Raw genomic sequence first — 25,328 nt, 5'->3', positions numbered from 1 at the left:
TAATAGGAAACCTCAGACAGAAGAAGTTATTTCTTTTTGCAATATTTCCTAACCACTGCTTGGGAATTTCCAACTCCTTGCAGGCTTAAAGAAATCTCAAGAGAAGCATAAAATTATTGAATTAGTTTTAGATAAGCTAAGCCTTTTAGCTCACATTAAATCAATGGCAAATGAGGTACATCACATCTCTAAAAGGCAGATTACTCATTCAGGATCAAAATACAACTTTGAAATAGCTGAAATACGCGTTTTTAGAATTCAAAATGTATTAGTAAATTAATATATGGGTAAATTCAAAAGTATTTTGATGGAGATTTTCATGAAATAAAAAACTCCACATGACAGTTTAAGATGAATACTTCTGGAAAATATTACAGTAATTGCACATATATAATTTTCAGTTTTTTTTTTTTTTTTGCAAATACACTACCACAGAAACTTCAAATAAATTCAATTCATACAATTCTTCCCATTGAGAGAGAGAGAGAGAGAAATGGACTTTGTGAAATTTATTCTTCTGTTCTTTTTGTACTATCTTCTGTTTCAATTTAAACTAAAACTCGTTTCAGATGACTCTCATGTAGTGAAACAAGACAAATTTTAGTGTTTCAGTTTTGCAGATACGATTTAGCATTCAAAAAAGCACCTTTACAAACCAACTCATTCTGCTGCATTTTTTAACTTTTGTAAACAGATTGCAGAGAAGGAGCCAATGCAGATCTGGACATCTTGTATGTCATCAGGCACAGCTTTTGAGTTTTTTATTGCATAAGGGATGGATTTCTGACAACACATTTTAAAAATTGCTTCTTATCCAAAAAACGACAGGCAAGAAAATTACTCATGAAGAATAATCTTTGTTCAGGGAGAGCAGTCCCCCCACGTTCTCTGCAATGGCCGAGTGGAGAGGCTGCACGTGGAACACCAGGCACATCCCAGGGAACAAAATCTCCCCAAAACTCCTTCCTCAGGGAGTGTCCACAGAAATTTGTGGCTTCCACTCCAGTCCCTGGCCTGGAGAAGGAGCAGAAACATCTGAGCTTTCCATAACCAAAGGTCTGTAACTACCAAACCTATCAGTATAAGAATAAAGTCAGAATTTTGGACACCTTTCACTGGACAGTGCAGTAAACCCCACACATTTTATTGATTTTTTTTTCCCCAATAGTTATGATGACAGTTGTGTGGATTAAAAATTAGTTTGTTTTCCAATATCTTTAATTAAATAAAGTAATAATTAATAAGAGGGAAAGTTTCTTTACAAATGTTGAGGATGTCTAAGGAGCTGGAAATGTCTGGTGGAAGAAAGTGGTCAATGTTCACCATGGCAAAGGATGAACAGAGCATTTCAAGGTTTAGTCCCAAGGCATATGAAATACATTACATTTGTAATGTAACTAAACTTGTATAAAAAACTCGTATTTTCTAGCCATTCTAATATTATCATAAGAAAAAGAGAATTCCACTCATAGAATTTACACAATTCTAAATCAATTCCATCAACTGTATTAACCTTGTCAGGAGGCAGATCCAACAGAGCTGTACAGGTGTAATCAAGAAATAAATATTATTATAGAATGATGGGGGAGAAAGGTGAAACTATACTGCTGACAAGTGTATGCTATTTGATTTAAAAATTCTGCTTTTAGCTGTAACAATGGTCTGAGAAAAACGATGCAAACATTTTTAGAAGCATTTAAAAATTCTTACCTGATGAGAATTTGAAAAGATTAGAAAGTCTAATTCGAACAGCCAGGAATGCAAAGATATACCAAAAAAAAAAAACAACAAACCTCACACTCACTACTGGCATGAGTAGAATATCCAAAGTTCCTCCCTGTATGTTCAGGAGCTCGTCTGGAGAACATCCAAACACGAGGTGGTTCCTCTTGCCTGACATCCCTGGTCCCTTGTTCTGGATTTCCTGAACAGAATTCCTGTCCCATCTCTCTCCTGCACAGCAATACATGGCACAAACCCTCCAGAGCTTCAGATTCTCTGCAAAACAGGCAATTTTGGGGAGCAGCACCAGTTCTATGTGTTCTGCTCCCCTGCAGGGAATCTGCAGTCACTGTGAATGTGTCACTTTTCCCCAGCCTCCATCCCTGGTCTCACACACCCAGCAACCCTCTCCTCTGGCAGCTTTCCTCCTTTCCCAGAACAGAAACCACTCATACATTTTACTCCTTTCCCCAAAATACTGCTCATATTACTAATTACAACCCCGCCAGTACTTTTTTAGTTTGCAAACTTGCTGCTCTTCTCCAGCAGAGAACAGAATTCTGACTCCATCTTACCCATTTCCCTCTCACCCTTCTCATGGCCTTTAACTCACTTAACAAATTAATTCATATCTGATGGCCACAGGCCTATTTCTGGCCAAACCAGAGGTTTTTTTCTGTTTGGACCTTCTGTAAATTTTGTTTCTCTTTCCTGTTGTCTCTTCCCTTCAGATCATCCCACCCCTTCAGATCATCCAACTCTTATAAATTTGTTCTTTGACATGACATTATTTCAACTATAGATACTGAGTCAAAAATGTTCTCATTTAAAAATAAACATAATATTTGAAATACAGTTAAATAGCAACCATCTAAATAGAACTTGAGCCATACAGTGAATAAAAAAACCCACTTTGAATTCCTGCACATATCTGTTACATCTCTGCCAAACAAAAGAATGAGTTGAGCACAAAATGAACCTCTTGTTTTCCAACAAATGCTACTTAGCTTTAGCTCATAACATTAGCTGAGAAGATTAGGCCTATGAAAACTCAGTTTTCCCAGTCCAATGGGAATAGTGGAAAATAATACACAACAAAATAATAAAACCAGTCTTGTTTTACTCAAAAGAACCTAACACCGTGTCAACGTCCCCTTCAAGTGATTGATGAAGTAATATGGAACTACACCAAAATAGGGGTTGGCTATCATTTAGAAAAACAAACACATTGGAGTCAACCAAGGAAACATTGTACAGATAAAAACCCCAAAGCACTGACAAGGCAAGAGCACAGCCCAGAGCAGAAAAGTGTGGAAAATCCAGAGATAGCAGCGGGGTTCCATTAGCTGCCTGGCTAATCAGGGACAAAGAGCACTGGGAAAACGCTGGAATTCCAGCCTGCCCTTCCCTGATTGTCTTGCTGATAAGGATGGAGAGGCTCCCACAAACCCGGGACACATCTCAGGGCATGGCTTTTGCACAGTGCACATGAACCAAGGGATGCAGGGTGGGACAAGGGTCTTAGCTGCAGGAGCTGTGGGGAAATGCAGCATGTCCCAAAAATCTCCATCCCACACACAGCCTCTGCTCCTGAGGCACCTGGGAAGTGTCACCAGGGCTGAAGGTGTGAGCTCCAGCAGGATTCCTCAGCAGGAGGAATTTTCGATGAAGTAACCCTTAGGGGAAGGGTGGACCTCAAAAAGTTTTCAATGTTTTTAAAGAAACTAAAAATAAATCTTGAAGTCTGTAATACGGATCTGATGTCTTACAAAATGTTTTAGTGAATTTTCAACTACATTTGTAAGTATCTACCTCTCATCTATTAAATGAATAGCTTTGGTTCAGCACTCCAAAAGCTATGGAAATGGAAACATGAATTCTTAAAAGCTGCTGTTAGACACACCTGCATTTGTCACAGCCTGGACAAGCATGAGCACACCTGGACAATGGTCACAGCTAGAGATGGCAATGGCTGATTTGGTAATTATGGGGACTCCTCTGTTCTTGGAAAGCATCCACAGAATTTAATATAGTTTTCCCTTATTTTGTATGCTGCCACATTGATATTTCACTTCTGCCAGGGAGTGTTTGATGTTTCCTGATTAACTTGATGGTTTACATTTGCTTAAGTTCCAAAATGAATGTGCAGTTCTGTGGGACTATGACTCTCCCCAGAGTACTATAATGTCCTTGAAAGGTTTTGTTACTGGAGAGGAGAAATTTAACCTGGGAGGAACAAGATCTGTAAGGAACACAACAGAACCATAAACTCAGAGAAGCACCTGGAAGAGAAAGGGAACAGTCTGCTGACTGTATTTTAGGAGAAGTTATGAAGCCAGGCAGATGAAATCAGAAGGAGGAACTATTTTGAACAAAGGCAGAGGAGATAGCAGCTGTGAGGGGCTGACAGAATAAAGGATCTGGTGCTGAGGCCCCAGGTTGTCAGACTCCCAAGTTAGCTTAAAGGTCACCTCTGAAAGGCAGCGTTTCAAAGGGCAAATATTACGAGGTTGCCCTCTCTGCTCCTACAGCTGAATTAGGTCTCCAAGAGATGGACTTTGAAGGATGGCACTCCAGAGTTCTGCCTCTTCCCTCCCATCATTTGTCTCTGTTACAGGACAACACTTTATATATTTACTTCAAGATCAGCAATGCAAAGAGCAAGATTACATACAACAATAAAGAACACGTGCATTTATCATGATAACTATCTACTACAGAATACCAGAGCAAGAAAATTAGGTTGAGTGAGGCTCTTTTGGGTTTTTTTTTTATGAGACACAGGTAGAATCACTAAAAAAGTCTGCCAAGATAGGGAGTTTTTTTTTTTTCGTTTGTAAAGGAAATAAAACACAAATTGGTCTGCAAATTCTTAGAAAGCATCAATGACAACTTTTGCAACTGAAGGAGGTACTAGAAAAAATGCTCTTTATATATGTAGGAAGAAGCTTGTTGCGAATTGGTGGATATGAGGCAGGTAGAATGAGATGAGAAAGTTCAGAACCTTAAAAAAACAAACAAAAAAAAAGAAACTCAGCAAAGTAAAATCTGTCGATTTTAAGCAGGTAGATCAAATGATGAGCACTCCAAATGTGAAATACTTGATTTCACAGAGAAAAGCACAAACAAAACATGTCAGAGGGGGATGCATGCAATAACATGGGATTACTCTCAGAAAGACACAGTGACAAATAGCAAGAAGTATTGAGGTTATTAGAGCAAAAAAGAAGCTGTGTTGTGAGCAGGTCAGCAGTGGGAAAACCTGGGCTCAGTAGTTCCATATTCAATGGCATCACCAGCAAATGACAATTATGGGCTAAAAGCTTCAGCCACGTGCACCCACCTTCACTCCATGGCCAGGCAGGGATGGGACTGTCAAAATATAAACAAGAAAGAGATAAAATCTCAGCCTGGAATAGAGAAATAGCAGGTCAGAAAGCACTGACTAAAACAAATTCTTTCAAATTAGCAGGAGATGATAATCTGCCAGCTGGTTAAACGTTCACAGGATCCCAGAGCAAGTATTGGTGTCTTAGAGGACAGAAAAAGGACAAAGTGCTGCAAAATTGACAATATCAATCACATATATTGACTAGAAATGAACAGGAAAAGGGAAGTGGAGCTGGGAGTCCATAATTAAAGACATTACTTGCAAATACTGGCAATGAGGAAATAAGAGACAACAAACACTACTTTGCAAGAAACAGTGCAAGGAAAATCCACATTATTTCATTTTGCACAGCATTTCTTCACTATGACTTAGAAATGAAGAAATAAAGTAAATCTAGGAAAAGGCTCTGACTTGAGAGACTTGCAAACAGTTCTTGGGTTTCTAGAGAAGATTCTTTGAAAAATGAAACGTTACCTTAGGAAAATGGAAATGCTTTAGCTGAGCACTAGAGACAAAAATTTACAGGATGTGCCAGGGACCCCAGAGGGAGCCATTCCATGTGGGAAAAATCTTGTAATGTTACCATGAAAAAAAACCTCCTCGTTGAAAATTCATGCAATTCTAAAAGTTCTTCAGTGTATATTTAAGTACATTTTTTGCATTGCAAAGTGACAAAATCAAAATGACATACAGCCATCAGAAAATTGGACTCTTAGTCCAGAACATCTTTGTAATTGTAAAGTTTCTATTTGACATGGATATAATTCCAGAAGATTTCTAATTTAATACTACAGCTACTGTAAAAGAAAGCTAGGGAAAGATGCTGGTCCAGCACAGTGTTTTATGGTAAGCAAATCTGAATTTACAGAACAGAGAATTTGGTAAGTGATCAGATCAAGAGATATCCTCATCTAAGACAAAACCCTTCCCTACTCCAAATTTCCTATGAATCTCCTGACTGATATTCTTTCCACACTTTGATCACAATTTCCATTCAACACCTTGGAAAATTCTTATAAGTTTAAGAAAAATATAATGTGCTAAAGCAACTCCTGCCTTGCACTAATATTCTGACTTCATATTTGCCATCTTTCTGCACTATCCAGAGTGTGCTTAGTCTGCAAAAGTAGCATGGAAAGTTTTTAATTCTCTTGAAATACCTGGCACTGAGCAACGTAAGGTGAAAGAAATTTAATTTTGTGGAATATCATTTGGCTTTGATACAATTTACCCTACATTGTACACTAACTCCAAATTGAAAATCAGTTTTTTATCCAAGACTCCTTCTTCAAAAAAATTAAGCTGTGGACAAGAAACCCTCTTTCTATGTTTTCTCACAGGGGTAGTCATTGACCCCTGAATATTTGTCCCCCTATTTTAGGATTTAAACAATGTTGTTATTAACCCTCAGAGTTTCTGACCTTGCTGCTTCTGTGAAATAATAGTGTGAGAGTGGAATTTTCTTCCAAATGAAATGTTTGCTCTATAAAGCTGTGACTGCTATATTGCATTATATTTTTATGTTTATTGTTATGAAATGATGCTATTTGTAAGTATAATTCTGTAATAAAAACAAAACAAAGATTGATACTGAAAGAGAATGAAATTTCAGAACATGCTATAAAACTAATCTAATGCTGGAAAATCATAAAAAAGTGCAATTACTCTATTTACAGGTGAAAAGGAAAAACAATTGGATACATAAAAGCTTTATTTTTATAGTAAGACGCTTATAAACATTAAAATGAAAGCAAAATCCTCTTACAAACAAAAGGAACATTATTTTAATGCTGTGAAACCTGTTTTTTTTTTTCCTCAAAAGTACCTTTGCACAATGAACGTTGTGGCTGTTGCAGAAGTTGCCCGAGTCTTTGCACATAAATCACACTGCAGTCAACCTCGTTTGGTTCTGCAGGGCTGATGTTCAGTCACAACATTCTCTGTGGTGCCTTTCTGGAAGTACCCAATTCATGCTGATGAAAGATGCAGATTTTCAAATCCGGCCACTGAATAGATGTGCAGCCTTCAGAAATATCAAAGGATGGGGCAAAAAGATCATTTGGGAAAGGTCAGTTGGAGCCACTGAATTACAAGTGATGGGTGGAAGGGACAAGAAGAATTTATGTCTGATTATTCCTGGTTTATCCTGGAAAACCTCAAACAAATCTGGGAAGCTCCTGGGGTGGAGATTACCTGAGGAACAGGTAAATCTGTAAAAATCACAGTCCACAAGAAACATTGATGTTTGCTCTTCCTGCAATATTTTCAGTTTTTAGTGGAATGGGTTGAAATTTCCCCCTTGTTAGAGGAGCTGCTTTGAGAGAGTTTGAGGGTGATTTGTTGCAGTTTAGTGGACAACCAGAGAAAACAACCCATGATTTTGCACCACTGTCCTCAAAGGATGAGGAAAATGCCTCCATGTGACACACTATTCATAATCAAGGGGAGAGATAAATTTGGAAAGCAAAGTGGCATGTTGGTACAAAGGTGACTCCAAGTCACATCCCTTCTCACTGGACTGTTCTTGTATGGCACAAAGGAAAGACACAAAATGAATTTACCTCAAATTTACCCTCAGCCCACCTATACCAGAACTAAAACCACCAACAACTTCTTTGCAGAATTTCCTGAGCTTTTTGTACCAACATCTGAAATATCCATCAAGCACTGACTTTTACAACAACAAAAGTGCAGTTGGTATAGCCAGAGAATTGATTTGTAAGAGAAGATCACATCCACCAAAATCAGACACTACATCCTCCTTTTGGAATTTAATGTGCAAAAAGATAAGAAGGAACCATATTAATCCAAATCAAAATGGAAAAAGCTGGTGGAAAGAGCTACTTCCTGAGCTATAGTAATTAAAAACCTTGACATATCTATGAAAGAAGGGCTTGGATAATCTTTATTATACTCCAAGCAAGGCAAATGGCAGATTGATATCCCTTGGCACAGGAATACGCTACTAAATATTTGAAGACAAGCTGTGACTTCAAATATCACATCCAACTGCAACTTTAATTTTTTTTTTTGCAGAAAAAGCAACTCATGCTGAGGAAGATATGGCTTATTTGAAACTTATTTACTGTCATAACAGATGGTGAAGACTAGAGAGAATATAAATGAAAAATATGGGGGCCCAATAAATGTCAAGGCTCCCAACTTGGTTTGTAAAATTCAAAGGAAAAAAAAAAAGAAATCAGCTATATCTATGCAAGATACAAAAACTTAACAGAATAGATTAGCTTTTCAACATCTTGGAAATAACCATTTTTCTGCCCACACAATGTGAGATCAAAAACTGCATTGATCTTACAGTCACTGCCATCTTGAAAAAGTTATACAGCATGATCTATGCAGAGTTACCATTATTCAAAGTTGCTTTTCAGGTTTTTACCCCCAAAATTCTGGTGGATTATGACAATTTTATCAGTTATATCTACAGTGGTTAAAACAGATTTCCTATGAAGCCATGGTGGGGTAGAAGTTTTGTTGGCTGTGTTTGGAACTCTACAACCACAGCCTGAGGAATGAGGTCAGAGCTTGAGCCAGAGCCACAGGTCCAGGGCATTCAGTTGGTGGGGAGTTTTTCAAGTCTGGGGTCCTCAGCTCAAAAAAACAAAAACAAAAAAAAAAAAAAAACCAAAAAAAAAACCCAAAAAACCAAAAAAAAACCCACCAAAAACAAAAACCAGAAAAATCTGCAAAAAATTTTATTCTTTATACATATAGTCCTGAAACTCTCTTAACTTCAGAGAGAACTGAGCACTCAGGACAATAAAAAGCATCTGGCATCCTACAAAACTGTGCTTTTCACAGAAGAGGATCCTGGCGTGATGCATCCATCCTTATTTTCTAAAGTGTGCAGGTGAAAAAGAAAACACTAAGGAAGGAAAAACATCCCTTCACTTGTGGAGGGAAACTGTATTTGTGCTGCTCCTGGAGCCTCATTGCCTTGGCAATGCCTCTGCTATCAAAAGCAAACAAAATTAAGGCAGAACTAAACCAAAATGAAGCACATGGAAATCTGAAATAAATTCTTAATGTGAAGTTACACAATGAAGCCGAGCAGGTCTGTACCTCACTGGGAAGAGCTTCCACAGTGACACACTGCCACGAATTGACATTGTATTTCACAGAGGAGCACAAAGCCAACAGCAAAAAAAAAAATAGATATTATTCTATTTTTAGCTTCTCTCTTGCTGTCTTAGGTCACCTAGATGACTGGGAAATACACCACTAATGCAATATTTCATTCACTAAAATACTGCACAGCTCATTTTAATTTAAATCTAGCAATGAATTTCAGAACGTGGTAAGGAATGTAATATTAACTATCCCATAATGGCACAAAAAGAAATAAAGTTGTGAGTATATTTTTACATAGTTTTTCTTAATGAAAAACAACGAAACATACACAAAGTATTGGAGGTTTTCATGCTGCTACCTTTTATGTTTTCTGTGCATTGTATTTGAATGCTCTCCTCTTGATTATGTTCTCTGAAATACTTGTTTGAAGTAAGATACTTTATTTTAATAAGTGGAACAAAGCTTTGAATAGCTTGGTTCAAAAAACAGTTTTAAATGAAAGGAGCTGTTGCTAAGCACAGGGATCTTTGCCAAATACTTTTAAAATGGTTTATTGTGCCCTAGCAATCCTGAGATTAAAAACATCTCTTGAATTACAATGACACATCAAAAAATAAAATTAATGTGGGGGTTTTCATTACAAGAACTGAGCCTCTGTGTGTTATTCTTTCCATTAGATAAGAAAGAAACATACTGTGGTACATTGTTTTTGCTGTCAGAGTGAGCTTTTAGGCAAATATACACTATCACACTATATCCCTCATGGATTCAATCACACACTCTACAAGTTCTTCTATTAATTTAACTTAATGCTGTGGATTTAAGGGATAGACTGTATATTTTCACATATTTTTCTGCACTGGGGACGAGTTATTTTTAGACTCAATAAGTCTTCATCAGAATCAGAAGATGGCATTGCCTCATCCTACTACAATATGAATAATAGTATTGCCTGACTCTGTAATGAACATTTAATTTTCCACTGTTCTTGTGACGTTACAAAACAACTGCTTGACCAAGCTCTGGTGTTGCAACACTGCAGAGCACGGAGATCTCATTGCCAGTGAGAAACCTGACTGCAGAGTGCTGGATGCTTCAGAGAAAAACACAATCAATAGCATTTCCCAGCTAATAAAGATGTCTAAAAGAGTGCTCTGAGCAGTGCTGGCCTCAGAGCACACAAATTGTGATTTAGAACAGGGAAAGAGGAAGTAGAAAAACCAACAGAGAAAACAGCTGCTAATTGATTTTAAACCAAACTCACATCTTGAAATCTTATTTCCCTTTATGTCTGGGGGCTGTGAAAAGGGAAAAGCCAAAGTTCCAGATGTCTCACACTGGATTTGAAAGCAGGGCATGCAGATTGTTGGGATTTTCCTGTAAATCACTGACCCCTCTGTTTTGCCCAACATCTCCTGAGCTGCCACTGAAAGCCAGCACAAGTCCCTGGCCAGCACCCTGGTACTGCATGGCCACAGGTTTTATTTGTCAGCACCCACTCTCCTCCCTTATTTCCCAAGGACAAATTAAAATATTCGCCTGCAAGTTATAGATTACTGCACGTTAAACCAAAACACATTGTACATATAAAACTGAGCCAAATCTGACCTAGGAAAATTGGCAAACACGATGATGATTGGAACAAGGGGGTCGGATGATATTGGTGTTGTTACTCATGTGTGTAACACCTCAAAGGACTCAAATAACAAAGGCAAGCACAGAAAATTTAAAGAAATTGCAGTGAAGTTCTGCCACTTTCATATACTTTCTTGGACAGCCCGTTATGAAGATATGTATTCAGGGTTTTTTTTAAAGCTCAGAACATTTGTCTCACAAAGAACTTCTGTATTTTAGTGCCTGTCCCACACTGTCACACTCTTAAGAGAATCTGCACCTCCAGGTAGACAGCTTTTTTATTCCCCATCTAAAATGGGAAATATATGACAAAAAAATAAGAGGAACATGTCAAAAAGAAAACCAAGGTCACCTTCTCAAACTGGCCGTGGATCCTTTGCTCCCCAAGCCGGCACAAATGCTTGGAATTTCAGTGAGGACCTAAAATGGCCAGAAACTTGCAGGAAATTCTTTCCTATTCCCAAAGGCACAGGAGTGAACTTGGAGTAAATGTCTTTGGAAAGGCAGATATTAAAGATGACAGATGTTGGTCAAGTCAGGGAGGACCTGTACAAAATTGTATTTTTAAGACACGATGAGTTTCAACCAGAGACACTCCATGGCTTTGATGTTCCTTGTCCAGGAGATCCCTGATGGATCCACACATAATCAGGGTAATCAGGACTCTCTGCCTTCACTCATACAGGACCAGGACCTGCATTTTAGGATTCTTCACTCCTCAAGCCCACTCATCTCATAGGGAGCTCAAAAGCAATGAATGCCACTAGGAAAAACATTCCATAGCAGCCCCATTTGATTCCCTGCTCCGATAGGAAATAAGAAATAAAACACTTTAAAAATGAAACAGATCCCTTCAACCTTTGTGAAAGAAGACTATCACAGTTTATAGTGCTCAAAAGGTGAAGCAGAAATATAAAAAAAAGATGAAAACAATTACAAACCTTTACACATCTCTTTGCAAAATATACACTTTTCTGGTTTTCTTTGATAATACCACATAACTCAAAGGGAATACACAGCCTCACATAAAACATCCATCCACCAGGAGAGGCATTTATTGGCCTCAGAAGCCAGATATCACCTAAAACAAAACACACCATTATTTGGACAAAGATGAAATGACTCGTCCTGACATTGGAGCTGGCAGGGACAGACACTTCATCAGCAGCCAATATTCAGTAGCACCCAGCAGGTAAATTGTGGAGCTTTGGGCATTGGCTCTGGAGCTCACAGCTCAGGGCAACTGCATTTGCTCAACATTCAGCTCTCAGAATTCTTGTTTATTCACTACAACAGACATGCAACATAAAGCAACTCTGAGCTAATCATTTTCTCATTTCCTAAAACATTAATTATGTTAATAATTAAAGCATTTCTTTTTCATATTGATTTTAAAAGGAATTAGCACAACTGAATAAGCAGTAATTCCTCATGGTCAAATTTCCAATAGCCTCCCAAGCATGAGATTCATTTTTGTGTCTGAATTTCCTTACTATAAGGATCAGGTTGCAATCTTTCCAGGCATCAATATACACCTCAAGCTTGTAAATAATAATAAAAAAAATACCTGTGCTGAATCAAGTGCTTTGAATAAATTGTGCAAATATTAGATGTATTAGAAAAAAAATTAAAGGCAGAGTAAAGAGAGAAAGTGACTCTGTGGTGGTAAAAGCTAAATAAGAGCAGATCATCCACTACCCATGAGCTACCCAGACAAATACCTCTTTCTAAACTAGAAGTGAAGCTTTCATGGAAAAATATTAAAAAATGGAAAATCGTGCAATAAATACTGAGATTACTCAATTTTCAGGAAGAGGTTTCAGTAGAAATTGTCCTTGTTTCAGGCAGTGTTTAGTTTTATTTTATCTCCTTAAGTAGCATGATCGTTTCTTATTAGGGCACTTGGCTTAGAGCTTATTTTTTAAATTAAATTTCAGTTATAATAAACTCTTGCATAGCTTAAACCATAATATTCTGGTGGTAGCTGGTAGATGATGTTATTTCAGTGGAGAAATGTTGTAAGCTCAAAGTTTAATGATTCTCTAATGACAGCTCTGTTATTTAATTGGAACAATTGCTGCAGAGACATTTGTCCTCTTTGGCAATTGCCATTTCTGCTAACGTTCAAGTAAAAGTAAACACGCTTCAGATTCTGGAACCTCCTTAATCCCTTTGGTAAACAGAACAGGGGAGTTTCGAAATGAGTAAAAAATGGGATTAATTTTCATTTTTTAGTCAATGAATTGAAATCTCCACTAAAATGATCCATATTCCAGTATTTTCCATCACCCTTTAGAGCTGTTCCTTCCCTCTGAGCTCTTCTGTTACCTGATCTTATTTCCATGGTCCCAGGGTCTGTGTGAGACAACAGGAGGCAGAACCATCCAGGACCTTCCCTCTGGTAATCAGTTTGAAAGTGGAAGATACTGGATTTTAGGAAAATATTTCAATCTGGTTTTCACATAAGCTTTTAAATATATGGAATTTAAACCATCTTCCTCGCAGAAAAAGTGAAATAAACCAAATCACACATATTCAAAAATCACGAAAATGATTTCAAATATTTCCTGCAGTATTTTCATACATTATTTCCCTTCTTTTCACACACTTTATATCCACTCAGCTGAAATGATAGCTCTTAATCTGTCTGAATCTTGGATAAATCTTGCTGAATTTGGCTGGGTGACCTCTTGTTTTTCACTCCCTCCCAACCCAGGAACCAAAGTGTGTGCTATCCCTTGGCTGCACGGTCTTTTCTTTTTTCCAGACCACTGGCTTATAAAATGAACAAAATTGGTCTTAATGCTGATCTCCTGTGGCACTCCACTAATCACTTTCCTCTTTCCCAACTCACAAATACCTCTCTTTGATGTCTCAGTAGATAATTTATCTATTCACATACCTCAGCTACTATAAAACATCAAAATTACAGACCTTGCAGATTGTTCTTTGTGTTTTGCTCTATCAACAGATTTCCTAAATGCTAGGAAAATTATTTCTATGGACCTAATTTACCTGGTTACTGCATAGCAATGATTTGTTAAACATAATCAAGTTTTTGTGTCTGCCTTTAACTGTAATATTCCAGGTGCCTCCACTGGGGCCTGGTATAAAAATAAATGGAGTAGGAAAAAAAAAATAAATTCCAAGATTCTTCTGTGCACTCATTTACCAACAGAGCTCAAGTAGAAAACCTTGTGATATAAACATGTTGAGTTTATTAATAGATATATTCTCTATACTAGTATTATTTTCCATTAATAATTAATCTTTTGTTTTAAAACAATCTGTTAATGAAGGGACATGTGCTGTTTCTTGTGAGGACAAAGCAGATGATGCAGAAGAGAGGATCGAGTGTTTTCCTTGCACTCACCTGGTCTGATTTCCAGAATCTTGTGCCCAACACACTCGTACCTCTTTTCTCACCTGAAGTTTAAATGCAGCAGCAGAAGACAGGACCTGTGTTCTCACCTCACCTCTCATTTGTCCACCCCTCTCCCAGGAGTGCAGTGCCTGTGAAGCCTTCAGGGTGCTGCCCTGCTGCTGAACTCCACGTGGGGATGAAAAACGAGGAGTAAATTCCCCCTGCTCCCACATCCTGGTTTCCCACCTGTGCTGGCAGCGCCTGTTTTCCATCCTGGGACATCTCAAGAAAGTGAAACTTCACTTACACTTCGTGTGTTCACCTGGGGGGCAGTGACACTTCACCTCGTGGAGCAGCCAATGTGTGGCACAGGCAGAACCAGAGATTTTAGACATTGGAGTGAAGAACGTTGGTGGAAAAGTGTGCTCTGAGCTGCTGACATTCTTTAGTTATAAAGCCAAAATAAAAGCAAAATAATATTTGGAAAAGAATAAAAGCTCTGGTTTATATTTACTCCGTGCTCGCAAAATTCATTCTTTCTTTCCTTGACTAGTCAGAGACACAAAAATTCTGTTACAAAAGAAAGAGTTTGTTCCAGACCCCATCAAATGTCAGAGGCATCCTGATAGCTAAGTGCCAGCACAAGATAAAGATTAATAATATTGGCAGCATCCTCCTCTCCCAAGACTTCAGTGAGGAAAGGGACAGACAATAGCAGGGGAGCCATGCAGACACTTCTTGGCTCCTACTTTCCCACTGGTGTTTTTTCCAGTGTAAGCTTTACCCTGAACCCCTTGAATTATTGTCAGAATTCCCATGGATTATAATGATGTGGTATCACCGCTCCAAGCTTTCACCCCCCCAGCAAAAATTTATAAATAAATAAGGAAGAGGCCATGTCACAGTGCAGAAATGTTGTTCTGCATTCCAAACCAGTCCCACACGTTCCTGCAAACACAGTGACTGTATGGATGTTCCTCTCATGCATAAAAAAGATCCTTAACAGGCTGTCTTTACTCACAGGGCCCTTCAACAGGTATTCTGCTTATGTCTGGAAGTGATATGTATTGTAAACGTGCACACCATCTTATTTTATATTGAAACAGAAACAGATTGTTTCATATAGTTGAAATAACTGATAACAGAAGGCAGAGCCATGCTAATTTATGTTGATCAGGATCTGTGCACATTTTCAAATCTTTGAAGGGAGGCAACTCGAACTTAAGCTGTTATGTCTAAAACCATCACATGAAGCCCAATTGGAGAGAGCTGGAAAAAACTGTTGTGCAGGAAAAAAAGACACTTAAAAAAAGAGTTAAATTTTTGTCCACTTTGAAATTGAAGCAAGACTTCTGTGCTGAGATCGAGAAGAAGCCCTGCATTTCCAGTAAGAACAAGTATTAATGGAAAATATGCAATAAAAGAAGGGAAGCCAGAAGCTCTCAAGCCAACTATGAATTTAGGAGAGAAAAGCACAAATATTTTAATGACATAATTGATGATGGAAATCTGACTTATTTTAAGGATTTCCTCCCACAATTTCTGCCCTCAGCATTATTTATCAACCAACCAGTGCTGTCCCAAGGTGACAATGGAGTTGTAGCACCAAGGCGTGTATGAGAGATTTCCTGCACCAGGCTGGAACAATTAGCACGAGTGATAATGGCCAAGCCCCGTCCTTATCACCTCAAGAGTCAATTCCCAGAGTGATGGGAAGTTCATGGGAAACTCAGCAGCAGCTTTTTTACTGTGGACACGGACACGCTGAGCCAGGCTGGGGAGGCAGGGTTGCATTCTGTAGTGCAAAATCCCATTTTTAGACAGCTAAATCAAGCCTGCAGACAGATATCTGTGCAAAACAAACATGGGAGCTCAGCCTTGGCTGGGATGGAGATTTCCTCTTCACCATCCACCACCTGCTTTGCTGCCACCACACGCTGGCACAGTCACAGTTTATTTTCTGATACCAAATGTACTTTTAGAGTACCAGAGATGGCATATATTTTATAAGTACAGGGCTAAAGAACCCCTGTTCATGCGAAATTAATGACTAAAAATGGCTGAGGATTCTTTCTCACCATGAAAAAGAGTCATGAGAATCTGGATTTCCAAGGCAATTATCAGCCAAGAAAAACCTAAAGTCTTAACTATAATGAGTGTATTAAAATAAAACAAGAAGTTTTCAAGTACTTTCTGTTTATAAAATTATCAGAAAAAAAATACAGTATTGACTGCCTAAAACACCTTTTGAAAATAATGCATTTCTTTGTGGAGAAAACAAAATTTCCTTTCCCTTGCCATGGTTGATAGAGATCTTGCCCTAGCCATAGGAGACACAGAGAAAAAGGAATTTTATTCCAGGGGCATTAAATTAGGGTTGAACTCCTTAAAACTATGAAGGTAGAGATGCAGAATATGCTAGTATTGAAGGATAAAATTTGCACAGGGATTTAAAAAAAAAATATTAATATTACTTTGACTTTCAGGAGTGGATGGAGTTGTGTTGGGGAAAAACTCTGGGAATAGCTGTGCTGGCAGAGAATGAACCAGCTTTTCCCTCCTTTGTACCACCCTGCTCTTTTATGTCCTCTGCCAGCAAACCCAGGGCTGGTTTGTACAAAATAATTCAGAACAGAAAAATAAAAGTGGACATTTTCTATGCTGCACATCACTTGAGAAATCCCTGTCAGACTCAGGATTTGCAGGAGACTGAATTGTTAACTTCTAGAATTACAAATCAAGCATCATCCCATATGGCACTACTTTTCAAATGACTTCCCTGTAAATCACAGAATCAGAAGTCTGACTCATCAGCACTGCCCCTGACTGTGTCCATGACATGAATTTGGGCTCCTCACAGAACCAAAGAATTTACAATATCCCAGTTAGTGCCCTGGGACTAACTCTGGGAGTCACTCAATTCTCCTTCTCTGTCCCCCCTTTTTAAAAAGAATTGATTTTTTACCTTCTCAAGGGTTTATTTTTATGTTGTGTGTCTTTTCTGGAGCTCCTTGGCTTCTCTCCAGGTGAATACAATATCCACTAAACATTCATTTTTCTGTAAGTTTTATGCAGACCAACAAAGACATCACCAGTGCCACGCTGCTGCTTTGATCCTACTTTCTGTTATTTCTATTTATCTATTACCAATTATATAAACAAGATGACCTTATTTAAATGCATCATCTTCCTTCCATCTGCCTTGTCACAGGACCCAGAGTCAGGCAGAATGTGGAAGAAAATCTGATTTTTGTGACTTATCAGCGAATAAAACAAAATCTGTAACCAGGGAGCTTTGTTTTATGACAACAGAATTTCCTTTCTTCCCCAAAGTTTGCTTTTTTCCTGGGGCATCCAAACAATATTTTCTTCTTACATATTTATTGTACTCCATCAACAATTCTAAAAATGCCTCCTCTGCATGTTTGGAATAAGTGTAAGTTTTATCCTATGGACTTCTAGTACACGAACTGTAGTAAAAAAATCAACTCTCCAGCAGCACCAGTACCAAAAACCATTCAGGCAGAGTGACCAACTGGGTCAGTCACAGGAATCAGAACAAATAGAGAGAAATTTCTTGAGCTTCTCAGGGTTTTCCGACACATTAATTTGATATATTGGTACTGAGAAATATTACACCTCAGCTTTCAAAAATATAAAGACTCTACAAGAATTACTGGATAAAATAAGATATTTTCAGTAATTCCAACAGTGAATTAATTAAATTTTGCAACAGAGCAGGATATAGGCTTTGATCCACGCTGTAGCATCCCCACAGCTCACTCCTGAGATGATTTCATGATTTCATTGCCATCTGAGGCACGTATGGAGAGACAGGGCCTGCTCTAATTACAATATTGTAGTTTTGACTGACAGACAATATGTCTACAATCAACTCATTTGAAAGCCATGTGTTGCGACAGTTCCTTGTCCGACTCCACAGTGCAGAACCAAGACAAATCAGTGCCTTGTTACTCTGCTGTTACTAATCCCACTGTTAAAAAATTTTAAAAAAATCTCAGGAAACACGTGTACACAAAGAACAGTGGGCCAAGAGGCACCCCAGTTTCTTTTTGTCTTTTCCTAGTTGTCAACATCTGCTGACTTCTTAAACACGTTTGAAGAAAAAACTTCAAGACATGTAAACTCCAAAACTACTGATTCCAAACTTCACATGTGCTGTTCTAAACGAAGTTTGAACGTGAAAATTTAAAAATCTCCATTTTTTGAACTCACAAGAAACCTCACGTTATTACACTCATTCCTTACTACACCAATATATAGCTGACACTGAAACAATGCTTTTATTCTGACCTCACACGGGCCTGGAAAAGTATAATTATTATGCAGCATAATATGACAGAGATATGTGTCATTAGTAGAATTTCTGGAATTTTGAACATACATTTCAATAGCCTAAGTGGACCTAGCTTGGCAATTTAGCTGACCCTGGAAAAGAGTGCCTTATGTTCATCTTGTGCAATCTGTCCAGTAACAGATGTACACCATTAAGATGTAAAGTGAGGTGGAGGAGGATGGGAACAGCAGGAGAAGAGTCAGGCCATTAGCAGAGGAGCCATGAGCTTCCCTAGGCCAGCACCAAGGGAGACAGGAGCCTCCAAATCACTCAAAACAGGTTTTTTCCCAGTAAACCTGTGATAAACAAATTACTATTTTTGAAGCGCTGCACTCACTTTATGTGAAATGATATGTAAACATATATTAAGATAAAAGGGCAGCAGGGGATTCAGCCAGTCCCAAATCCCACCCTGGTGTCAGGTGGAGCAGCTTTCCTCTCTCCTGCAGCTCCCAGAGCACCAAACCCACGGGTGGGGAAGTTCTCCAGGTGAGGAGTTTGTGCTGGTGACCTGCCACAGCAGCAGGCACAGCCTGGCACGTTATTAACTCATTTTTTTAGAACAATGAACATACTTGGGAGGGTTTCATGGGTTTAAGTTCTGTCCTTCCTATTGGATTTTAAATTTTCTCACCTTTGTTTGCTCAGTTACTATCACAAATGTGTAAAAACAGGCAGGGCTTGCAATTAATTGGTTTTTAAAGTGTTCAAAGTGCCACTTTCCAGGATTATCGCAACACAAAAATATTCATCATATCTGCCCACACCAAATGTTGGTATAAATTATTAATTTAAGGCAAATGTGACAATTAAGCAGATTTATTAGCCTTAATACATCATGCAATTACTAAATGACTTCTTTTTAAAGCTCGCCTTCTCTCTTTCTCTGCAAGCAAAACTGCTTTTGTTTTAGGTACCATATTTTATTTATTGATACACATCATCTTGAGAATGAGCGATCCAAGTTGAATTTTGTAGTGACAGCATTTAATTAACACACAAACAAAGTACATACAGATACTTATTAGCATCACAATAGCAGTCTCGAGGGAGGAAAGGAGTGTCTTTCAGGCAGAGTTTTCAAGTAAATAATTAACAGACAAAACAATCCCTGAAACTGTGGCTAAAGCACACTTCTGTTTGCAGTTTTAGTGCAGGGACCTCTAATTGACCGGGGTTGGATTGCTCATCCCTAAAAGTTGCCCCTTTTTGCCACGAGGCTGAAGCCACAGATGGGAGAATAATGGCCACGTTTGTGTTTGCCTTGCCTGTGGCACTGTGTCTATTCTGTCAATAAGAGAACATCAATTTTCAGATTATGATTTTTATGTTTTCAGAGGTATGAGAGTCCCTAGCTGTCAGCACATTAGAAATATAGAGAGAAAAATTTAAAATCCACGTAATTGTAATAAACACATATAAAATATGACTCTTTGGACAACTCTGGTCTTTACCACAAACACAACTTATTCACCACATATTCCTTTGGGTGTCCTTTATAAAAAAAACCAACTGTGCTTGTGGTTTACGTTTTTTTTCCCCCACTTCACACATTACATGTTGCTCTGGGAGCTTAAAATATTGTTTTCAGCTGAGCAAAAGGAAACGTCAGGGATAATTTTGATAAATGTGAACCATCTCATATTTTCTGTTAACAAGTGCTTTGTGTGTCTAATAACATGCACCTGTGAAGCAGATTTTTCTTTTTCATGTGACCTCACAGAACTAAAAAGAGATGGTGCCTTCTGCCGGGGCAATAACATTGATGGAAAGATTTAATAAATACAGAGATAGAAAAGAGAGATTTAAAAACCCCTCCCCACCCCGTGGAGCATCCCTCTGCCGGGTTTGGGGCTTGTTCTCAGGATTTTTCTGGTGAAGAACAAACCTGGACCCACAGACAGGGATGGGGTGAACACGCCAGGGCTCAGCTCAGCTCAGCTCAGTGATCAATGCAAAACCTCCAAATCAATACAAGATCAAACCCTGCACTCGATGCTCTTGGAGGTCTTTTCCAACCTAAGAAAATCCTTTTTAGCCTTTCCTCCAGGAACTGAACTCTCTTTACACAAACTGAGAACACCAATGATTCCTCCTTTCTAACAGACCCTTACTAGGAGGTGAAAAATGCTACAGAAAATTTTTCTAATCTCAGTATTTGCAGTGCTGTACTAAATTTCCCTGCATTATTCCCTGTAGCTAAATACCTTTGATAATGCAAACAGTCTCGAATTGTGAAGTCCAGGAAAATTCCCTGTGGTTCCAATGTACTTTGCTTTTCAAACAGATTTCCCAGGAACAAACTGCACAGATCTTTCCTCCCGAGCTATCAGCCAGCCTTGTTTCCCCACAGGGATAAGTTGTGGCTTTTAAAGTTCCCTGCCAAAATTTCCCAGGTCTGTTTTGTTAAGGATGAACAGGGAATATTATATTTTCTTGTTTTGCACAGGTGGTTCTTGTTTGATTCTGTTCTTCTGGGGATAAAACATTAAAAAGAAAGAATTATAGCCTGATACAGAGAATATCTAGTGAAACAAAAAACCCATAAAACTCAATTTTTTCAAAAATTCAGATTTCCTACAGAGCTTCTATTGATACCTTTGTCACAAGTGAAAGCTTCAAAGTTTCTATTTTGAAAGGTGTTTCATTTTTGATCATGTAAAGGCTCCTGTGAATTGAGGTAAATATGAGTTTCTTTCAATCACTTGACAACTACAAAAGAAGTGAATCTCCACCGGCTAATAAGAATTAAAAAGAAAATTGTAGCCTACCTGGTTTCCTGTAAAAAAGATTTTCCTAACCAGAATCAGTAGATCTCCAAGTGACAAAATATTTTTTCTTTAGATGAGACAACTTTCTCAGCTTTAAAGAAGTTCTTTAGAAAACTAAACACATATATACAAATTTTCTCCCACACTGAGCCTAACATTAAAATACTTCAAAGTTAAAATGAATGTGTCTTTTACTATATTAATTTGCACAAAGTTAGTCTATAAACCTAGACTACAATTCAATGTGTCTGTGAAACCTGACTGAATAGAAATTTTCTTTTTAAATTAAATATATTTTTGTCAGTTTTTAAAATTATTCAGTCTCTCCTTCTAAACTCCTCTAAGCAAGCTTGGTTTATTTTAGGAATGCTCTTTTAGTCAATTATTTAAATTGTAAGTCTGTACAACAGGATATGGTCTGCAGGGATTTGTTATGTACCAATGGGTCATTTATTTATGAAATTTCTGTGCTCTGTGCCTGCTAAAATATTGATGTTCTTCCCCTTTGCTCCTCTTTCTGATTTAAGTAAAATGGTTAAGTATTGAATTGAATTAATTTAAAGATTAGCCATTATAATGAAGTCTTATTTAATCATTAAGAGGAACAAAAAGAGGAGAAATGTGGCTGACAGAGTTTAGTTTGGAGCAGGCAGGAATCCTGGGGGCAGAGTGAAACTTCTGTAAAGTCTCACCCTCATTCTGGTTTAAATATTAAATTAGTTTTCCTGAGGAAGGAAATGTCAGTGTCACCTGAATCACTCCTGAGGAGGTGACAATCTTCTTCTACTATTATAATTATTTTTATTTTTATTTTTATTTTTATTTTTATTTTTATTTTCATTTTTATTATTTTAATAGTAATATCATCCCCCTTGATTATTATTCACTTGATCTTCACCTTTTAAACAACATCCATGACTAGCTAAAAATGTTCAGGTAATTTAATTTTGCTAAAAATCTTGCAAATGTCTAATTCTCTTTAAACATGTTCCTGAAGTCTACCATTCATTTATGGAAAATTATCACTCATTATCTATTTTGTGATTTGGAGCTGCTGTCTTTTACCACAGAGCTGCTTTTACAAGATTCTCCTGTCAGTAAAACATTTCCTAGCTACCAGAATTTTATCATTTAATTCCTGTTTTTTCATCCATACGTGAGAAATGAACCTTGCTGGCCAAGCTGAGTGATTGGTGTGAATGTGGTCTGAGGTGTCATTTGTAAAACCATGAATTATTAGAAGAGCTAATAGGAGCAACCTATGATGATTCAGTGTCAACCAAGGCTATTTGTCCTTCATAATCCCTGCCTTTATGGGTTAAAAATAGTTGTATATTCAAAAGCAATCTGAATTTCAGTGTCTCAGTTGTTGGTGTGTCAGTAATTTATCTAGAATAGTCCATACTTTGTCATAATATCCCCAAAAATATTGCAAGTTCATTTAATAGTGTGCTATGCTTTAGAAAAATACATAGTTCCATTCCAGGAAAAATGTTACATTCAAAGTTTTCTTGGTGTCCTTGGTGCTTTGGAAAAGACAAGAGACTTTGAAATTCTAATACTTGGGTGTTTAAAGAGCTTCAGTAATTATATTAATATGAAAAAAATACGAAGAGAATTTTTATTTTCCATAACAAAACTATAAATACCCCAGAGTCTATGGAATAAAACACATATCATGGAATAATAAAATAAAACCTTTATGTATGTATTTGATCAGCTCTGAAATATAAGTGTACAGAGAAAATTCTGGTCTGCACTTCCAACAGCTTCTAGAAATAGTTTCTAATGAACAAATGGATCTGGAATCACCACAAATGGGAGAGACAAAACCTCCCGTGCTTGAGCCAGGGACTGACACCTCACTCTGCATTCTTAGGAAATTTGATTTTCTGTTTCAATTTCCTACTTGCAACACCCGACTTTCACGTAAATTTATAACCCAAGGAGGAAAACATCATCCTCAAAATGTTTAAGTAAAATCTAGGACTTACTGTGATCCATGAAATCCTAATTACTGAGCTGCTTACCAGAGATAAAAGCTGGCTGACAATGCAGTGTACCAGCACAGTTTGATCCCTAATGGTAAGATATCAGGAGCCATAAAATTACTTCAGGATGCTATTATGGTTTTTAGTTCTGAACTGGGATTTGGAAACTTTAAAATTCTATTTTTAAAAAGACCCTTCTTTTGTTTTGAAAAAATAAGCTTCCACAAGTGACTAAAGGACGATGAGGGATGGATGGAGTGACGAAAGGACAGACTGTAGGATGCAAGCAGGAAAACAAATAGTGTGGGAATATTTCAGGACTGGCACGAATTCAGGAGCCAATTTAAAGGTTTTCTCTGGGTATCAGGTGACCTATGGGACATCAGCACAGCAGGTACCTCACAGGAGGTAAGTGCAGCTCAAGTACCTTGTTAGATCTCCAACAAACTGGAGGGAAAGAGGAGCAACAAATTAAAAAAATTTCTTCTCTAATATTTACCAGTTGCTCCACTGAACATCTGCTCCATAAATTCAGTCCAAAATTTACCATTAAAATTATGTAAACAGAGAATGTAAATAATGACTGGAAAGGATTCTTCCCTAATTCTAAATTACAGTGTTCTGGTAGCAGCTCCAAACTAAGCAATTTCATTGTGCTCCAGCTCTTTCAATGAACATTAAATTCAATTTTAGCAATTACAATACTTATGCCATTAATCACAGTTTGGACTTTAATGCAAATAGCAATGTGGGATACGATGAAAAATTCCAATGCTGGGTTAGAAAATAAAGCTGGCATTGCATTTTTAGAATGAGGCAGATCAGGAATGTGGGTACAGGTGGATGTGACAAAATCAGCCTCTGGTACAGGTGCAGGTCAGTCAGGAGAGTGAATCCGTGCAGGAGCTGAGGAATGAGGGATGCTGGAATCCCTGGGAAATATATTTATATTCTTTGCAAATATAAAGCTGAGTGCAGGCTTTGCTTTCTGTGTGGAATGGCTGTCCCGTGAAGGCACAGCCAGCATGGCAATTTTCTGTACTAAAATAAGAGAAAATATCACACCTGGAGTGAAACTGCTTCACCTGCTCTGCTGAAGGACCTGAGTGAGTTCATGGAAGAAAAATCCATGCAAGTTTTCCAAAGAAAGGCACATCCCCTGTGCCCTGGGGAGGGCAAACTGCTGCTCCTGGATGGGAAATACTCTGGGAAAGGTTCTGGGCTCATCCTGGACATTGCCTGACCTTGTAACGTGCCCTTCCTAATGGGACCTTCAGTCACCATCAACAAACCTGCTCTGAAAGAGGGAAATCAAGAATTTCAGTGACAATGACCAAATTATTTTTAACTATTTTAAAATACGTTTAACTATTTTTAACTATTTTAAAACCATTTTTGACTCTACCTCCCCGAACATTAATTGTGGAGGCAGATAAAAGATATTTCACTGCTCCTTTTCTTGGTTTTGCTGTGACTACCAGCCAGCTCGCTGACACTCTTCCCTGTGATATTCAGTTTCTCCCTGAATGAACCAGTGTTCTTACATAAAGGACCACTTTGTTTTCCTGGTCTTCAGGGAAAACCCCTGGCCTTAGATCTCCAAAGAACAAGTATTCACATGACTGCTTATAAAATAGCACAAAAATTGTATTTGTCAGAATCTCCTGTAAAAATATTTTGCCTTTGAAAAACACTTTAGCCCCAATGTCACAGAAAGTAAGTTCATTGCAAGAATCCTTCTAATTTGGCAAAGAAAGGCTTTGATCCCAAATTTTAAAGACAAGGCACTCTTTGATTTTGGAACTCAGTTTCTTAACTTCTACCTATTCTTTTATATCCAATCATATTTGCCCTTTCTTTTATATCCCTTTCTTTATAAATGCATAAATTTTGCCAGTTGAACCAATTTTCTCCAGTTGTCTTTTCCTTTGCTGATGGAACAATAATAATTTTATAATTTTTTTAAAACTACTTATAACTCTATGGCAAGGTCAATAATGGTTCAGAA

The 25,328-nt window shown here is 37.8% G+C and overlaps 1 protein-coding gene across 21 annotated transcripts in view; it reads right to left on the bottom strand.

Annotated features, from left to right (window-relative positions):
- LOC148222140 (uncharacterized) overlaps nt 1-25,328 on the bottom strand; it is a 130,101-nt gene that overhangs the window by 48,032 nt on the left and 56,741 nt on the right. For 4 of the 21 annotated variants that reach the window (XR_015806680.1, XR_015806685.1, XR_015806677.1 and 1 more), the window contains one exon: nt 5,066-5,094. The exons of 7 other annotated variants lie outside the window; for them this stretch is intronic. Coding sequence is in view for 3 of the 14 variants with exons in the window: in XM_088173072.1 (XP_088029198.1) it covers nt 1,794-1,998; nt 5,066-5,132; nt 6,939-6,992 (326 nt within the window). In the remaining 11 variants the exon portion in view is untranslated. Of the gene's footprint in view, nt 1-1,793; nt 1,999-5,065; nt 5,133-6,938; nt 7,137-11,778; nt 12,000-25,328 lie in introns of those variants that run through there. 10 more of the 21 variants (XR_015806681.1, XR_015806678.1, XR_015806693.1 and 7 more) reach the window with 7 other exon arrangements.

The sequence above is a fragment of the Sturnus vulgaris genome, chromosome 14, assembly GCF_052056855.1.
Source record: "Sturnus vulgaris isolate bStuVul1 chromosome 14, bStuVul1.hap1, whole genome shotgun sequence".
Taxonomy (NCBI): Eukaryota; Metazoa; Chordata; class Aves; order Passeriformes; family Sturnidae; genus Sturnus; species Sturnus vulgaris.
The sequence above is the reverse complement of the archived record's forward strand: the minus strand, read 5'-3'. Positions and strand labels throughout refer to the sequence as shown.